The sequence below is a fragment of the Sciurus carolinensis genome, chromosome 3 (genome assembly GCF_902686445.1).
Source record: "Sciurus carolinensis chromosome 3, mSciCar1.2, whole genome shotgun sequence".
Classification (NCBI taxonomy): domain Eukaryota; kingdom Metazoa; phylum Chordata; class Mammalia; order Rodentia; family Sciuridae; genus Sciurus; species Sciurus carolinensis.
In genome coordinates this window covers 175621130-175640379 of record NC_062215.1, presented here as the reverse complement: position 1 = coordinate 175640379, position 19250 = coordinate 175621130, and the positions used below count along the sequence as shown (strand labels likewise).

General features: G+C 52.5%; 1 protein-coding gene across 1 annotated transcript; it reads left to right on the top strand.

Moving 5' to 3' along the window:
• The first annotated feature begins 13224 nt into the window (after positions 1–13224).
• Positions 13225–17508, top strand: Nppc (natriuretic peptide C). Its single transcript, XM_047546926.1, has 3 exons — positions 13225–13427; positions 13853–14163; positions 17048–17508. The coding sequence occupies exons 1-2, from the start codon at positions 13338–13340 to the stop codon at positions 14141–14143; spliced, it is 381 nt and encodes a 126-aa protein (XP_047402882.1). The 5' UTR covers positions 13225–13337; the 3' UTR covers positions 14144–14163; positions 17048–17508.
• Positions 17509–19250: the final 1742 nt, after the last annotated feature.

Sequence of the window (19250 nt, the reverse complement as noted above, 5' to 3'; positions counted from 1 at the left end):
GGTGGTGTTTAGGTCATGGATGAATGCCAATATAAAAGGGTTTGAGCTGTGAGTTCAATCCCAGTCTCTCTCTCTCTCTCTCTCTCTCTCTCTCTCTCTCTCTCTCTCTCTCTCTCTCTTCCTCTCTCTCTCTCTCTCTCTTTCTCCTCCCCTCTCTCTCCTCCCTCTTCTCTCCCCTATCCTTCCTCCCTACCTCCATTTCTCTCTAATCATGTGACACCTTTCACCATGGTATGACACATCCAAAGGATCCTCACCAGATCAGTCCCAGCCTCCAGAACCAAGAGCCCAATATACTTCTATTGTTCATAAGTGACCCAGTCTCCGGTGCCCTGCCACAGCAGCGAACGCTGAGACAGGCCCTCCGTCACTTGCTCACTTGAAGTCCTCTCATATTCATCGTTTTGTAAAGTGATTTTAGATGCATAAAACAATTTATCACTTTGATTAAAGCTCTTTTCCTTGACCTTGGTTTCCAGGGGCAGAATTGGTTAGGATCTGAGCCTCATATGCTCAGAGAAGAGTCCAGTTCCTGACAAGTCTTGAGGTTAGCACCTTAATGCCACCAGTCTCTGGTCCAGGAGGGAGACATTGATCAGATGTAAACTCAGTGGAGTAAAACAGTTGAATTCTGCACCTTCTTCTTACTAAACTGCATTTTAATGACTGGATATCACTTTTGGATAAGCTGGCTGCTCACCCCTCTTAACGCCAACACACAGCAACTATGCTAGGGAGGGGAGAACGTTAAACATACTCCAGGGACCTGGATCTACCACCATGAGCTCGTGAGGACTTGTAAGGGCTAAGACCACAAAGTACTGCCAAGAAAAGATGGCTACAAATCAATAATTAAAGAGAAACCATTCTTTCTGGACAAAACTTTCTTGAGTTAAAGAACCAGATAAAGAATTAATAACATTTAATTACTGAGTCTGAGAGTGCATTTTGTAAGTTACTTACCCTGGAGTGTTCACCAGGAAATAACATCATCTAAAGCGAAATGTTTTATACTTTTATTTGGATCTTTAAAAAATGATTGTGGTAGGCGATTGGGAACACCTGCTTTAAATTTTTCCATGTTAAAAAAAAAAATAGAGCTGGATCCCTACCTCACATCTTAATAAATTCCAGATGGATTAGAAGTAAAAATGTGTACATAAACCAATACATACCAAACTTAATAGAAGTCCTAGAAAAAATAGGTGAATGTTTATTTAATCTTGGGAGGTGAGAGGGGAGGCCTTTCTGAAAATGACACTAAAGCTAGAAACCATTTAAAAAGGATAGATTTGACTATCTGGAAAATTGAAATTTCTATATGGCATTCATGTATATTTGAAAACCAAAGTAGAATCTGAGAACAGTATTTGGATGTGTGAGAAGCAAGTGCAATAATGTCCCTGATATATGAATAACTCTTACAGATGAGCTAGGAAAGAAAAGAATACGGCAGTGGAAATGAACGATGGCTATAGAGCAGTTATTGATCAAGATCTGCAAATGGCCAGTGACCTTGAAAGCAGAGGTCAGGCTTGCTGGTAACCAAGGGAAGAAAAAGGGAAGAAAAAGAAAACCATACATGTCACTACCATCACCTCACAAAACCCAGAGGATGCCTCTCCTGCCACAAGATTATCAGAGGTAAAGACACTGAAGACTCTGTGTCCGAGAGGGTGCAAGGAAAAGGGCTTTCCACACTCCTGGGGGGAGAGGGTATGTCTCTGCCACTCTTTGGGAGCAGTCTGTCCATATGTATCTGAAGTCTTCATAAAGGGATATCTTTGACCTAGTAGGTCTCCTGTTATCACCACTGCGATTGAAGGAAGGGACTCTCTCTCCTTGGCTAATCATTCCGTCCAGAACGCAGCTCGGGTCTCTCCTCTCAGTTCCCCCAGAAGTGCCTGGCCCAGGCTCTCGCAGTGCCTGGGACTAGATAGGGAGCACAGCACAGATAGCAGGGTCACGGCCACCATGCAGTCCAGAACCCACCAAGGTCACGGCCCGCAGCATCTGCTCCCATGCTGCCCAGGGCCTCTCCTCAGGCACGGCCAGGCCACCAACCCAATCATCAGCTCCAAAGAAAGGAACTCTTCCACCACACTCTTGGGATACCTGACCCACAAAATTCCTTATAGCTGGAATTGGGTTTCTCTCTAATTCTAGGCTTATGTTCAGGCACAAAGAAAAATCTCAGTAAAGTGCAAATCCCATAAATATTATACGTTATATTCTCTGGTCACAATGCAATAAAATTAAAAATCCATAAGAAGAGTTTAAATGAAAATAAAATATAACTTATTAAAATTAAACTTAATTTTATAAAAATAATAACTCGTATTTGGAAAAACAACAGCTCAGGTAATTTTCTTAAAGCAAAACCAGGGGAAATACCTATGAGTCCACAGAATATACGTGACATTGTCAGAACTGTGTGGTAGAGCAGATGTGAACTCTATTTGAGTTTAGTATATCATGAGTCAAGTGAATATAAAATGATGAAAGGAACAATTATCACTATATTCCTAGGGAAATTGATAGTAATGGCATGCGGAGAGCAGATCTTTACTCACCATTCACCACAGAACATTCCAGACAGGTTGGAATGAAATACTCACATGCATACACACATAATCATTTTAAAAACCACAGCTGAAGGTAAAAGTGTACACTCACCCCACTGGTTTCGGGACAAAGCGCAGACTCTGCGTTTGGGTCCTATCTGAGGCCTTCTTAGTGTTCACATTTCTGAGCTCAGTTTCCCATCTGCACTATGTAGGTAAAAATGCCCAATTCATAAGAACCAGAGCCACTCTGTGGTCCACACTGTGAGATGGTCTTTCCCAGGCTGGCTCGAGGGAGCAAAGCAAGCCCCATCCCAGTCCTCCAGGGGCCCTGGGGCAAAGGCTCGAGTCCAGTGACCAGTAATGAAAGAGCTGGCGCAGCAAAGCTGGAATCGACACTAACTCTGCAGCATTCATACACAAGCGTGCAGAAAGGTAGCGAGTGGAAGAAAATGTCATGGGAAACGTGGGAAATCGCAGTATCAAAATACCTAGGGCTGGGGTTGTGGCTCAGAGCTCTCGCCTAGCATGTGTGAAGCCCTGGGTTCCATTCTTGGCACCGCATGTAGACAGATAAATAAATAAATAAAGGTCCATTGACAACTAAAAAAGGTCCATTGACAACTAAAAAAAATTTCTTTGAATCTAATAATCTGATAAAATATTTCAGAAAGTTTTAGGAATTAGAGGAAGACCATATAAGGTAACTCCAAGGGTCTTCGATGTAACACAAATAAAGATATAGTGTATCAGGGAAGCTGAAAAAGAGGCCAATAAATACTCAGCCAGCCACGCCTGAGCCACGGAATCCTGCTACAAACTCCCTCAACCAGCAGCTCCTGGATGGGTGGATGGGTAGAAGGATGGATGGGATGAAGGAAGGAAGGGAGGGAGGGAAGAAAAGAGGAAGGAAGAAAAGATGAACGGAAAGAAAGGGAGAAAATAGAAACTTTGTATAGAGATGTTTTAGCTTTGTGGTGTATAAGCAAATGACCCTAAAAACAGTCCAAATCCTGACAACCACCTATTACATTGCAGACTATGCAGATTCATGGGAAAGGACACTGTAAAGTAATGTTAAGGAGAAAGCTGGTCACAAAAGAAGTGCATTTCAATTCCCAGCTAGGCACAGAAGTTGCAGGGAACCTCTGACAGCCTAGGAGGGGAGGAGGCAGGCAGTGCTGTATCACTAGAGGTGTTGGTGGATTTGCTGTTATTTTGACCTTTCAATCTTACACTATAACCTTGGATGGATATGCCATGCCACACCCCCCCACACACAATTAGAGACTGGTTGTAAAAAGAATCATCAGTCCATCCAAAGAAATTCGACTTTGCCCAGGTCATCTCAATGCTGGGTTTCTTGGGCTTGGCCCAAGGTTTCAGTGGGCGGGAGGGGGTTGGGGTTTGGAGAGAGGGAGAGAGGTGAGGAGTGTTTAGGGCAGGGCCAGGGCCACAGGGCCACTCGGAGCAGCTGCCCCGGCTCCTGGCCTGGCAAGGCTGGGGAATCGTCTTATCGCATGAGCTCATGTGAAAGGTTCAAGCCTCCAGGTCTCCCGAGAACATTTGCCATTCCTTTCCTGTCACCACCCGGCTCTATGCTTGTGCCCATGAGCTCATCGCTGCTGGGCAAGTCCTCTTGGAGTCAGATAACTGCCAGGAGCAGCTCCTTTCCCAGCCTGTGCCCCTGCCCTGGAGGCACGGGATGCCCTAATTCCCCTGCACAGGAGAGAATCCTGTGAGCTGAGCCCTCCTGGGATTGAACAGGTCCTCCCACTGTGGCTGTGACCCCAGTGATGGCCTGGCCTTAGTCTGAATGTTTCCCAGCCACTGGGACCAGGTGGACACACACACACACACACACACACACACACATACACACCCCAGACTCCAGGCTCTGCCCCAGTCTGGGCCACTGTCTTGTTTCGGTCTCTCCTATGTCAGTCTCAGACTCTGCAGCAACCCTAGGCCCTGGGGCCACCTCCAGGTGGGTGTCAGCCAGAAGAGGAGTTGTGATAGGAGCAGGAGGTGATGAACTGTGAGGCCCCACCCCTTGTAACCTGCCAAGGTGGAACAGAAGCTCTGCCTTCAGGGCCCAAGCGGCTGGCCTGCTCAGGCTTCTCAGGGGAGGCAGAGGGGTTCATTCCTTGGCTCTGAGGTCCCGGGGCTCCACCGCCTTGGAATCTTAGGTGAGTCCCAATGGTCCTGTGCTCAAGGACACTGAAAAGGGAGCAGCCTTGTGCTCCCTGCCCTGCACCCTAGCCCCTGCCCGGCCCACCTCGCATGCTGAGACTCTGACCTGAGACCCACTAATTCACACTGGCCACCAAGAGGGATGTTTTCCTGACACCAGATCTGCTTCCCTGCTCCTTATGGCCACAACACTCCCCACCAGTCTGGACCACCCTTCCCGGACCTCCCAGAAATTAAAGAGGAAAGAATGAGAAAAAAGGACAGTGAGGTCCCGAAGAAATGGCTGCTGACAGATGTGACAAAGGCCCCAGAACTCTGAGCTCCCCCTCCCACAGAAAATGGCCCTGGACGGTGGAGGAGCGGAGTCCGGGTGACTGCCAACTGCACACCACATTCCCACGGGAGCCGCTCCGCGCGGTGCAGACAGCTGTCCCCAGCAGATGTTCTCGTGGGGCAGCAGGACCGCGCTCTCAGGCCTGGTCCTCATGACTCATGGGACATAAGCCAGCTCACCCGCTAGGCCTGGGCAGCCTACAGTGTCCTGGTGTGACTGAAGGCGGATCAGGGTGCTGGCGGGAGCCTCCAGGGCCCCATCTGCAGAATGGGCAGCTGTGGTTTCGTTGGACCTTCTCTCCATGCAGATGGAGGCTGCCTCTGCCCCTGCTGCTCCTGCTCCTGCAGCAGCTGACATTCAGTCCCCTACATTCACCAAGTCCCAACAGTTGGGCAGGCAGTGTGGGGGAACTGGGGCTACAGTGATAAGCACACCAGTCCCCTGAGAAGCTGGTAGGGTATGAGAGGGGAGCCCCAGTGGTATGTGGGCTGGGCTAGTGATATGCTGGGGGGGCGGGGGGGCTCCAGTGCTGGGACCCAGGCTGTCTAGGCTGAACCAGGGGAGACGTCTACGAGAGCCAACCCAGCGAAAGCACAGCCTTGGGCCTCCGCAGGGTTGTCATCGCACTCTGAAAAAAGTTTGTGGCCAACCCACCCATTCTGGGTCCTGGCCAGGCCCTTTGGCCAGAAACCATACCTGATGGTCATGCATCCTTCTTTAGGAGCCTTGCTTTCCAGAAGGTTCTCCATGAACAAGCATAGCCAAGCTGCCCCAGCCTGACTGCTGCTGTCATTCACTTCCAGCCAGGGCACAGAGGAAACCCAGGAGCACAGAGAGAGGTGGCAGTCTAGAGCCCAAGCAGGGTCAGGCATGGGGAGGTCAGGAGCCAGGGCCACAGGATGACTCCCAAACCGTCAGGGTCCATATTTCTGTGGGCCACAGGAGATTGTCTGGCAGAACAATCTGGGCACTGTTTCTGAAGCCAGGCACCTGTTCCTGGCATCGGCCACAGGACCAGAGCCCTTCCACTGCTCCCACCCAGGTTCAGCCAGCACCCAGCCTTCTGGACTCCCTGACAGCCCCTCAGCACCTTTCCTCTGAGCCAGGGAAGCCTGTTCTGCTTGAGAAGTACATCTGGGTCTAAAGGGGTAAGAAGAGGCTGAGGTTAAGAACATTTGCTTCCTTTAGTCATGTGTATGAGCACGTGTCATGTGCATGTATTTTAGCCAATTAATGCTCTAGGAACCTATTCAAGAACTCTGATTCTATAGAGGCACTGTGAGACTTTTAATCATCCCCATAAAATAATTTAGAATATGATTTGTAGAGGGAGTGAGCCTGACCCAGTCACTGAGTGCTGTTCCGATGATTCACTTTACTGTTTCTATAGAGGAACTACCTGGACCCCCTAATTTTGCTTCCCCTTTGTCCTGCTATTCATTGCTGATGAAAGAAAGCCAGAATACCCCCAGATGTCTCACCCACACATCAGGGGGGCCAGTGGGACTCTGGCAGAAAGCCCAAGGATGAAATGTTGGACAGGCCAAGCAGTGGACCCCAGGACTCCTGTGCCCCGCCCTGTGACTATTCAGGAGCTGAATATAAGCAGCCAAAGCAACTCAGTGGGTAAAGTAAAAAAGTGTTAAAAGGGCACTGGAAATGTTGACGAGGGTGTAGAGGAAAGGTGCACTCATACATTGCTGGTGGGACTGCAAATTGGTGCAACCGCTCTGGAAAGCAGTAGAGAGATTCCTCAAAAAACTTGAAATGGAACCTCCACTTGACCCAGTTATCCCACTCCTCAGCATATACCCAAGGGACTTAAAATCAGCATACCACAGTGAGGCAGCCGCATCAATGTTCATAGCAGCTCAATTCACAATAGCCTAGTTATGGAATGAACCCAGGTGCCCCTCAACAAATGAATGGATAAAGAAAATGTGGTACATGTACACAATGGAATATTACTCAGCCAAAAAGCATGATGAAATTATGGCCTTGGTAAATGGACGGAACTGGAGAATATCATGCTAAGTGAAATAAGCCAATCCTAAAAACCAAAGGCCAAATGTTCTCTCTGATATGCGGATGCTGACTCATAATAGGTGGTGGTGGTGGGGAATGCAGGTTCACAGGGTTGGATGGGGGGGTGGGGGGAAGGGAGGGAACGGGAATGGGAAAGACAGTAGAATGAATGGGACAGAACCTTCCTATGTTCATATATGAACACATGACCAGTGTAACTCCACATCATGTACAACCACGAGATGGGAAGTTCCACTCCATGTGTGTATCATGTCAAAATACATCCTACTGTCAAGTAAAACTAAAAAGAACAAATAAAAAAATTGGGGGGCATTGGGCTGTCAGGAAGGCTAGGAGACAAGCCACCCAGGATCAGTCCCCAATATAAGCTGAAGAGAGGGTCCAAGGAGGACCTCAGAGCAGCCATTGGTGCCAACATTTATGAGATATTTGTGCCAATGATGACCCTGACAGAGGACAGTGGATGCTACTGCCACTGTCACCGCCCCCCCCTCAGGAACTGACTGACATCCCTCCCCAGGACTGGCTTGAGATAATGGCATCTGACTGAAAACCTGGGGCTGGCACATTGGGGTTGGGCAGGCTGGTCACACACCCGAGCGCAAGCTGCGAGGGAGCCTGGGAAAGCCAGCACTTGGCAGTTCCGCTTCTCCAGAGACGCCAGGCAGCAAACAAGGCCTGACGTGTGTCCACTCCACACATGGCCTGCCTCTGCCCTCTCCACCTCCCTGGAGGCCAGATCCCTAGTCGGCTGTTTGACAGGAGTTCCAAACTCTACTCTATCTGGGGCTTCCGCTCGTAATTATTTCTCCCACTAGGCAAAACAGGCCATCAATTGGTGGGGGACCCTTCTCCTTGCCAAACCCACAATGGATCACAAGGGACCTTCCTGGGCAATCCTGGGGACAGGTTTTTCTTTTTCTTTTTAGCGGGGGCACTGTGCTGGGGATTGAACCCAGGGCCTTGTGCATGCAAGGCAAGCACTCTACCAACTGAGCCCCTTCATGACTGGGGGCGCACAGGTTTCTCAGTGATATTACACATTGGTCCTAGGGACAATTCACACCACCACAGTGGTGGTTTTTTAAACAATTTATGACCTTTGAGCTCAAAAGTATTTTCCAATCCCTGGAGCCCAGATCGCAAAAAGAATGTTCCCTTTAGCCCTCGTTATCATCTTGGCTGGGTCACATCTCTTTCTTGCTAGTGTTTTCTGGTCATTCTCATTTCAGAAACTGACCACTCACCAGAGAGCAGTGAATGATCACATACTCACTGGGCAGAAATCTGCAGAGAACTTTCTGGCATCAAAAACCTGGAGATGTGACTCCCTCAAGGTGACTGGTGGCCCTGAGTCCTAATGAGCCCATCCCATGATCCCTTCTGTGAAAGGACCAAGTTAAGGGGTTTCTGTAAGACACTTGGGGTCCCTTCTACCCTCAGGGAGGAGCCCCCATCCTTGAAGACTGTGGCCTCTATCAGATCTGAAACAAGGACTCAGGATCAGATAGCAGGAACAAACCAAGAAGCGGGGTTGCTGTAGGGACCCCAGAACAGTATAAGAGAGTCTCGCTGCTTGGAAAGTTCCATATGCCAAGTCAAGCCCTGGTCCCCAGAGCACAGCGCTGGGCAGCAAACCTATTCCCTCTGCCAACATCTGGTGCCAGCTCCGTGCGGGTGGACCTGGGGGCGCCGGCTCCTGCTGGGAAGTCCTCTCTCCCTCCAGCCTGCCCACTGCCTCAGGCCTTAGCTCTCTGCTTCCCTGCACGCTCACCTGCCTGTTCGCAGCCAGATGGGGAGCAGTTGTTTCCTTCCGGAACTGAGTCTATCTGTTGAGGACCTATCTTTTCTTTTTGGCAGGGAAAAGGGGAGCAGAGAGGGATAAACTCTGACGTCATGGGCTTGCGTAGGATAGCAGGGTTGGAGGCCATCTGGAGCAGGTGCTGGCAGGGCCCCTGGGAAAGGGGAAGGAGGGCAGCTGCCTCATCAGGTGGGGGTGTTCTGGGGTCAAAGACTCGCGGCATGATGAAGTTAAGCTTTCCTGGAATTTTTGGCCTGCAAAGGATGGATGACGCTTCCTTGGCCTCCAGCTCCTCTCTGAAGTCCAGGCCCATAGGTGCAGGACTTCAGGAGGGAGGTGCCCAGTTCAAGCAGACCTGGCCAGGACTCTGTGTCCCCTGAGGGTGTGTACCACGAGACAGTCCCAAGGAGCGTCAGGGGCCTGGGGCCCTGCTGCCTGGAACCTTGTGTACGTGCTGTAACACTTAGATCCTTCCTCTGCCTCAGCTGCTTCCTGCTGCCTTCGCCAGGGGCTAGAGATTCTTATGGGGCCTCCAGATCCACTCTGCCCCTGTCCAGGAGGCAAGGACTGTCTTCTCCCAATTACAGGTGGTGACACTGAAGACCCTGCACAGTGATGGAACTTGGCCAAGGTCCCGAGGCTATTTCCCTACCCGGCCTCCCCAAGAACTGTTCACTGACTGTTTAGTGTCCTCTCTGAGAAGCTCTGCAGCTGGAAGGGGCCCCAGGATGAAATAATTGCAAAGAAAACAGATGGGCGGCTCAGCAGTCCTCCCCTCTGAGACCCTGAGATTCTGCCTCTGCAGCCCCGGGCCGGGAGGGGGCGCTCTTGCCCACCTCCTGGGAGGGCTGCCCACTCTGGAATGGCCAGGTCCTCAACCTCCCAGAAGCCTTGCACATTCTTGCCCAAGGCATCCTGGCCAGGGCCCACTTCCTGTTCCCTCCTGTCATGTTACAGACTGGACAGTGACTGTCCCAGGAAGGACCCCACTGTGGTGGGCATGCCTTCCCTTCCCGGAGACACCCTCTAAATGGGATCTTTTCTTCCAGGTCCCCACCCTCCAGAAGGCCTGGAGAGAGAGAGAAGGGTCCCAGCCATGTGGCACTCTGATGCCTGGGGCTTGGCCCACTTCTTGGCTCTGACAGTCCCCACTCCCTGCTCCCTCCACCCTCTCCCCTAACTGATCGCTCCCCCGCCTCACCTTTCAAGCTTGTGTGCTCCCCCACCCCCATGTGCACAATAGGCTTCCACTTGAGAGATGAGCCCCTGCCCACGCTCTGTCACACCCCCTGCCTGCAGAGCACTCCAGACCCCAGAGCTGCCTCTCCCAGGCTGCCTTCTCAGGTGCCCCTCCCTGCAGCCTTCCACTCTCCCTAGTTCTGGGCACAAGGATTCTGCAACTTCACCAGCATCTACTCTACCTCGGTTTCCCCAGGTCCTCCTTTAGCAATCTTCTCATTTGATTTTTTTTTTCTCTCCTTTGTTTTTTTCTTGGATGGCTTCTTCTGAGCTCAAGTCTGCTAGCCTGAAGGGAGTTGCTGTTTTCCATCTAGGTTTTCCTCTCTTCCCTTCCTGTCCTGTGTTTCTGACTTGGCACAGAATCTCCTTCTCCAGGACCCCCTCTGCTGACCCAGATTCTGGGAGAGCCCCCCAGGGTGCCACATCTCTGTCATTGTGCCTTTCAGTCAACAGAGCCAGTGTGTGTCTCCCGGTCGTTCTTCCCTGCTGGGATGGAAGTTGGGATACTGAGCAGGCTTGAGGGATGTTCTGTGGCTCTTGGGAGATCAGTGAGTGGGTAAGTGGCAAATAACAGGATTCCCTACAGAATTGCCAGGTCCCTGAGACACAGTGGCCTTTCCTCCTTCTTTGTTTGCTTGTTTGTACAAGAAATCAACGTAGTGCCCTGAACAAGCTCATTTCAGCCTCTCTGTCAGTCGACTTTCCAGGTCAGGCCCCTAGGACTGGGAGAAGGAGTAGACTTCCCATGGGAAAGGCAGGAAGGGGCCGGAACTCAAGTCCAGACCCAGGAGGGAAACCACAGGGAGCAAGAAACCTTCCTCTCAGCTGCACTTAGGTACTGTCCCTCCCTGACGGTCTGTATAGCCCAGACCTGGAACTCCTACCCATTCTGCTCCTGCCCCAGCTAAGCAAAAACCACTAGGGCCTGTTCCAGGAAAGTTTCACTCTGCAGGTAGCTCTTCAGCTCAGTGATCGAGAGGGGCAGCTACCAGAAGATTCCCCTTGCAAAGAGGAAAGTGGATGCAGGGCATTGGCCCTGCCATGAAGGGATGAGGTGGTGGCTTGATCAAATATAGGGGAGACCTCAAGTCACAGGCCATCACCAAGTGATCCAGGGACACAGAAGACAGGCAGAAGCAACCTATAGATACTGAGAAGGAGGTAGCCATGAGCATGGGAGCTTCCGACCTGCTCTTATTCAGGGACTTTGAAAGGAGGTCACTGCTACCCCAGAAACCAAACCAGTGCCCGACTCTAGAGGCAATGTGTCTGGTGTACCCAGCTCTTTAAGCAGGTATAAATAAAACAAACCTCAGAGAAGTTTGGATAGTGCCAGCCCTCTTTGTCCTGGAGGCAAAGAGGAGACAGAACTTCGATAGCCACCTAGAAGCCATCCCTCTTTCTCCTTGCTTCTCCTCTTTTCTCTTCAAATGGGAGTGCTACGAATCCATGGGTGGCGATGGGGTAGCGCTGGTGAAGTCTGGATCTTCCTAGAGATCAGGTGATCTGCTGTCCCAAATTCAGACCTCACCAGTGGATTAGCTCCTAAACAAAAAAGACCCTGGGAGCTGTTGGTCCTCAGTTTATGACTCAGGACACAAGATTGGGAAGGGGCCACAGGAGAGAAAGACCACTGAGGGTACAGACCAGGGGACCCTCCCTTCCCTAGCTCCAGAACCTGGCTCCACGGGCACAGCCACACTGGGACACCGGTGCTCCAAGCCCTCTTGACTCCAGCAGCCCTCTGTCTCTAGGGCAGCCTCCTCTCCCTCCTCTCTCAGGTCCTCTTGACTCCTGAGGACCACCAGGAGCCCTGGACGCAGGGTATTCCCTCTCCACTCTCCTGCCTTCAGCCTGCTCAGCACAGGCGGCAGAATTTCAAGTTCACTTCTTGGAGTTGCAGGCCCTTCAGCGGCCTGCATGGCCCACACAGGAGGCAGGGACTCCCTTGGAGCTAGAGGAACCAAGACACCCAAACCAAGGCGAGAGCAGCAGAGATATCTGGCCTATCCTGAGAGCCACAATGGGGACCTCTTCACAGTCAAATACATGAAGGAAACCCAGGACTCAGGGAGGCTAGGTGGTGCTTGGAACTGGGCAGGTGCATTGGACACTGGAGCAGACATTCCCACGCTGCAGATCCTGATGCCTGACGGGAAAGGACAGGCCCGCACGGGTCACCGCAAATGGAAGCCACCCTCAGGGTCAGAGGCCAGGACATTCTGTGAAGTGGACCCCAGCTGAGTGTGAACCTAGAGTAACAGTGGCCAAACATGGTGCCACCGCCCGTATGCGCACGGGTACCCCGTATAAGCACGGGCACAGGTATTTTGAGCCTGCCCTCGCAGCCCCCCTGATTTCAGGCTGGTGCTCAAACACGGGGGCTGGCGAAACGCTTGCACTTTCGGGTGCAGAAGACTTGCACTCCTCGCTCTCCCTGCGCCTGCCGCCAAGACCTCGGCCGCACCTCTGCCTCCCAAACCTAACGACTTCGGGGCTATCCGTAGTCCCACCCTGGCGAACTGGTAAAAAGTGGAGCCGCAAAGCCAAACCGAGCCTGTCGGTGCCTGGGAAGAGTTTGGCAACAAGGCAGATTTGCATGGATTTTGGACGGCGCCAACTTTTTGGCTGCACTACTTTAGGTCAGTGACTTAATTCCTCTAAGCCTGGCTTTGCACCTGCAAAGAGAAATACGAATCTCTTCCTGGTAGAGAGCTTGCGGTGAGTACCCAGCGGGTGCACAGGGCACTGGGCGCACCGACCCTTGCATGCCAGGGCTCGCGATCTCTGCAAAAGGAGTTTCCTTGCGCGCTGCTCTGCAGCTCCGGGTGCAGCCCGAAGCTAGTCCGCGGAGCCGCGGGATCCCTCGGGGGTGCGTTGTGGGTGGGGGCAGAGGGGAGAGCCCCCGCGGCCCCCTCCCGGCCCTCGGCTGGGCCGCGTGCGCGGTGCCATTGGCCCGGGCGGCCCGGTGGGCGGGAGGATGACATCAGCGGCAGGTTGGATTATAAAAGCGCGAGCGGAGCCACGGGCTCAGAGCGCACCCAGCCGGCGCCCTGCAGCATTGGTGGACCCGCACTCGCCCGGCAGCCCTGCCCGTCTGCCCGCCGGTCCCGCGCGCCCTCGCTGCTGCCGGTCTGCGCCCCTCGGCCCCGCCGGCACCATGCACCTCTCCCAGCTGCTCGCCTGCGCTCTGCTGCTCACGCTCCTCTCCCTCCGGTCCTCTGAAGCCAAGCCCGGGGCGCCACCGAAGGTGGGTGCTGTCGCGGGGACGCTGGGCCTGTGAGGGGCGTGGGAGGATGTGGCGCGCAGGAGGGACCGGAGAGTGCGGGAAGGCAGCCTCTGCCCCGGAGGTCCGTCCTGGAACCCGGACGCACGGGGTCTACGCCACCAGCCTCGGCAGAAAGTCCCCACATGCGCAGCCCCCCTGCCTCATTGTGGCCAGCCCAGCAAGTGGCAAATGAGGGGAGGGCAAAGAGCTCCCCGAAGGAGCGGACGACTGCGACCGCGTGGCAGGTGTATGCGGGGCCCAACTGTGCGGCTTCGGTGGGGGTGCGCTTGCGGCTGGGAAGGGACAACCGTGCAGACGGGCGCGTGAGGCTTAGCGTCTGAAGCCCGGCAAAGTCACCTGCACTGCAGCCGTGCGTCTCTTCACCTGCCTACTCTTTTCCCGGACAGGTCCCACGAACCCCGCCAGGGGAGGAGCTGGCTGAGCCCCAGGCTGCTGGCGGCGGTCAGAAGAAGGGCGACAAGACTCCTGGGGGCGGCGGCGCCAACCTCAAGGGCGACCGGTCGCGACTGCTCCGGGACCTGCGCGTGGACACCAAGTCGCGGGCAGCGTGGGCCCGCCTTCTTCATGAGCACCCTAACGCGCGCAAATACAAAGGAGGCAACAAGAAGGGCTTGTCCAAAGGCTGCTTTGGCCTCAAACTGGACCGGATCGGCTCCATGAGTGGCCTGGGATGTTAGTGCGGCGACCCCTGGCGGCGGTGAGTACCACCAACTCCACCGCAGGGCGCTAGCGCTCGCCTAGCTTTAGCGCTCTGGGGAACCAAAGCGCACCTCCACGGCACAGGCGGGCTAGGTTCCTCAAGGATCCCTGGCCCTGGCACCGTTCGAACCCAGCCGACCTCAGGCGATCCTGGCATGGGACCGACTGTGCACTAGGCAACCCCATTTATCGTCCCATTTTACAGACAAAAAAAGTGAAGGATTCAGTGGTCAGGGAATCTGGGAAAGGTCGGAGGTGGCTTAGCCTGAATGAACCCATCTGCCTCCCTTCGTAGAAGCAGAAAGGCTGAAGGGTCCCATCCACCAAATTAGCATTTGACCTGTTGTTCCTGAAGTTGGACCTACTGAGAAGTGTCTGCCCCTTACAGGATGGCCTCCACGGGCAGCATCAGGGAGCCCTTCTCCGTGGGCCATCCTGATTCTTGTCCCTTCTTCAATCCTCTTGTGGGCAAACTGGTCTGTCCAGGGTCCTGATGCTGCTTAGGCCTGTGGCTTCAGGGGAAAACCTCGGTGTTTGTGACTGTGTTTTAGGTCAGGGGAAAAAAACAGACTAAAATAAATCCAGGTCTTGCCCCAACCTCAAATTCTACATATCCAAAACAAATTTCCTCACCAACCCTGTCCCCATCCAAATTGTGCTGTGGGAACCCTTTTTCTGGCATGGTCTCTTCACCCTCCATCAGATCTGGAAACCTCTAGCCTGCCTGCAGCCCCCGTCAGGTGCGCATGATGCCAATTTACTGCTACAAAGACCACCCCACTCCTCTGCATTCTTGCTGCCACCAGTGCACATGGAATAACATCTGACATTGACATTTGAGGACATTAGGGTCAGGCTCCTGCTGCTTTCTAGCCTTGCCTCCAGTCCAGCTGCTGTCCCACACCCTGTCTGTCCCACCCCAGGCATGGGGAGGCTGCTCTCTCCACCCAGAAAGTCTGGTCTCCCAGCAGGAAACAAGAGTGCCTGTCCAGTGCATTGCCTGACACTTTTGCAAGAGGTACATTGGTTTGCAAACCTATTCAAGTCTCATATTAACTCGTGCAACTTAAGGGCCAGATGCTGGCCTAAGGCCATCTGGGACCTACATCACCCCCCAAGGGAGTGCTTATAAATATTCGTCAATGACCAGAGAAACCTGCATACCAGACTCATCCCACCTGCCACCTGCTCTAGCTTCCACCACCTCCTTCCTCTCTCTGCAGTCAGGTTTGATCAAGCTTGTACTTTCCCCCAGTTCTGCGACCTTCATTTGTCTGTGATCTTGACTCTCCTCTGTATGGGGACAGAGATGGTTTGGCTCTTGGAGGCCAGCCTTCAGTACTACCACTTGATGTCTTTTGCTCTCTTCTCTCCTGTCTGAACAACAAAGAGATGGAGTTCAAAGCTTCAGATGATAAGTTTGTGACTTACGTGCCAAGCTCAGACTTTGGAATCTAAATGAAAGCTAGTTAACCTACGAGTTAGTGCCTGGAATGCACTTCCCTGAAAGTACCTTGTTCTTGGCATGGCTGGGTGTGGGCACCAGGTGGTGGCCGCATGGGTAGAGAGTGATGCTGGATAGAAGGAGTCAGGATTGTTAAGACTCCTCTGACCAGGGCAGGAATCAGTCTCCTGGCAGTTCTTAGCTTAGATGACTGACAACAGCCTTAGCCTCCTCCACCCAACTCTGACCGGCCCCATCCCCAGAGAGAGCTGAGGATCCGTCCTGCACGTGCAGTCTCCTGGTGGAGTTTCCCAGGATAAAGCCTTAAAGAGAAAGACAGATCGTGACCACTTCTCTAGTCAGGGGTTAACTTTAGTTCCAAGTACCACCATAATGACTGTTGCTGATGGTTATAGGTCTCGATTATAAAATACTAATGACAGAGACTGGGTATGGCTGAGACCTCAATGAACACTTTGCCCTGGGCCCTAGGAACATCACAGGCATCTTTCATCTAAACAGATGGAGCAGTCAGAGGAGGGGAGAGAGTTAGGGAGAGCTGCCGGAGCCGTTGAGGCCTGGGGTCCCTCCGTGAGTGCTGTCCCGAGGGAGGACCCTGTCTCAGGAGGACGCCTTCCTTGGGCCCTGGAGCACGTGCACACGCATCAGCAGGGACTGGCGCAGCTCTCATCACGGCACTCCCATGCCCTCAGCCCACCTGCCCAGCTTGACTGTCACTTCCTCAGGCTCCCAAACATCCTTTGCCTTCTACTCCAGGAGACCCAGGACCAGCCCCTCGACAGCAAGGGCAGCTAGGGAAGGACATGCTCTTTACTGAGGGGTGGCTGTGAGCCAGACCCTGCTGCTGCCTAATTTAGGGCTCCTGGTGAATGCCAGCACCAGCCCTGGGAGGTGGCAATTATCCACTTTATGGGTGAGGACAACAACACTCACAGCAACCCAGGGAGTGGAGTTTGGAGCTGAGATTCGAACCCAGAATTCCCGACTTGCCAGATGTTTCTCTTCTCTGTCCCTCTGTGGTCACCCAGACACATAAAGTGGGGCAAACCCCTGGCTGAGGGTTTGTGTTGTAGCAAAAGAGAGATGGGGGAATCCCTGGCTTCTCCTCACCGTACCTCACGGTGCTGAGGGCAAAGCCTGGATCAGAGGAGCCAGGAGAGCTGGCAGACATGCTGGTTCCATCTGAGCTGGGGCAGCCAGTGTCAAGGGCAGCAGCGTGAGCTGAGAGGGGGCAGGGCGGGTGCAGTAGGCCCTTCCCCTCCACAGGAAGGCCTTCGTCAGGGGCCTGAGGGAAAGGCAGAGGGACATTACTTTGTGCTGCTGTAGAAAAGGGGAGGAAATTTCTAGAACTGGCCTGTAGGCTGGGGTTCTCAGCCGAAGGGCCAGAACTGAGTGTCCTGTGTCCACTCTGTTTCAGGATTGGGAACTTGCTCCGTGTGCTGAGGTCATCCTTGGTCATCAGCCTCTAGCATCTGGAAACACCTCCAACGCAATGTGGCTTTTACATTTCTTTTTTTTCCCCCTGGTACTGGGAATACACAACACCAGCTGTTTTATTATTATTTGGGGAGGGGAGGGTATGATTTTATTGTTTGTTTTTTTTTTGAAAATGAAAAATAAAAAGTTATATATTATATATATATTATATACATGAAACACACACCTAAACCGACTTGATGACAAGGGACAGTTTTTAAGAGACTGACAACACCAGCTGTAAGACATTGCTGTTTGTAAATTCATGTCATGCATAAATGTATTTATGTTGTAAAGCTATTTATATTGTTTATAAAGAGATATTTATAAAAATTTTATTTATGTAACTAAATGAAAGAAGCCAATCATTGTAATGTTTTTGTCCTAACTAGTTGAAAATGTAAAAAAAAACAACAACAAAAAAAAAACCTCATTCCATGAACATCTTGAAAACTGTCTTTATTTTCTCATTGCATTTATTTTTTAGGAATTAGTCTGAGGCAGAAAGCAAATTTGATCACAAAGCATTTACCTCCAAAATAGATCAGTAAGGTTCCCAATTCTGGATTTATTTGTATCAGAATTCCCCAGAGAGCTTGTTAAAGACCAGATTTCTGTCCCTCAGTTCCCTTCACTTTACTGAATCTGAGTCTCTCAGGACAGGACTAGCCCTGTGGAGTTTGACCCAGGTGATTCTGACCAGCTCTGCTCAAGCACCTGACCACTGGGAATCCATGCCACTGACCACATTGAAATTGGATTCAGCTGCCTTAGGGGCTCCTCAATCCCACTCCACCTTCTCTGTTTTTAGGGGAAGAAATCTCGGGAAATGTGCCCTCGCTTTTGGGGTGACTGTGTTTGGACATCTTGCAGGGGTCAAGCCGCCCTAGGCATTCAGCTACTCTCTCACAGACTTGTTCCCAAAGCCTGCTGGGTCATTTCCCCTAATGACTGCGGCCTGGGCCGGGAGCCTGGGGCTGAGGCCCTCCGAGGTGGAGTAGGTGTTAGCAGAGTTCACATCTGGGTCACGTGGCATGCTTTGTGAGGGCGCTGTGGTTTTTCTCTCCACTTGAAGCTGCTAACAATTACAGTTCCTAAGCCCCATGGAGCCTTGAATGTGAAATTATGAATAATGATTCTGAATTTATGAATATAATTTAGATTAGAATCTCTTTGCCTGAAACCAGTAAGAAATTTTTAAATAACTTGGGGGTAATCTCACTACATCCTCCGTTCTCTGACACCCCTGTGTAATGTTCTTGGTTGTCTGATCCCCAGTAGGGGAAAGCAGAGACCTAAACAGCCTCTAGGGCTGGTGACATCAGGTGGATCGGGGGCACCCTGCTCAGGCGAGTTGGGAGCTTCAGGCCAGAGCCAGGCAAGAGTTCTGGAAGAAAAGTGGCTGGAGAAGGTGGCCGGCAGCACCTGGTCTTCCTGCTGGCGTGAAGAGCCCTTGCTCCTCGCCACCTTCCAGCACCAGGTTCTCAGATGGACACGTGGCTAACACAGACATGTCGCAGCTGGCGAGGGGGAGCCTTCCCACCCTCCACTTGTGCCAGTGCCCTTGGAGTCAGCTCTCCAGTGCCAGGCCTGCGCCTTCCTGTCTCACTCTCTCCTCTGTGCCTGAGACATGGTGTCCATGTTGGTGAGGATGAGGACTACGGCACCCAGGCCTCACCAGGGCTTTGGCTCACTGTGCTGCCCACAGACCCCCTTAAAAAGGGGAGGAGGAGGAATGTGGCAGGGTCAGGGAGATGGCAGGGGGCAGGCCTTACACTGCAGGTTTTGCTGGTGATGATGCAGGGATGGTGAATTCTGGGATCCAGGGAGCCACCACTCAATGCTAAAGGATTTTCCCAGTGGACAGCACCTGGACTGCCAGCATCCAAGAGCAGATAAGGACTCTCAGGCCCAAACTCTAAGTACTGTTCTCCTGAGTAGCGTGCATCCCATGCAAACAACACAGGCCACACTCTGCTGCCAACTTCAATCCTCCCTGGGCCAGGCCGGCCTCTCAATCTATGGGTTAGGAGATGGTGAGGCAGCCAGGCCTCCTTGTACATCCAACCCTGGATTCCTGTCACTGCCTCCTGAGCAGCAACTGGGACATGTCATTCAGCCAGGGGGTTCTGCTGGAAATCCAG

What these genes read in the sequence shown, in the direction of transcription:
- Nppc (XM_047546926.1), top strand. Translation starts at nt 13,338, where the DNA reads ATGCACCTCTCCCAGCTGCTCGCCTGCGCTCTGCTGCTCACGCTCCTC. An exon ending in AGCCCGGGGCGCCACCGAAG is followed by an intron (nt 13,428 to 13,852) that starts GTGGGTGCTGTC and finishes TTTCCCGGACAG; the next exon opens with GTCCCACGAACCCCGCCAGG.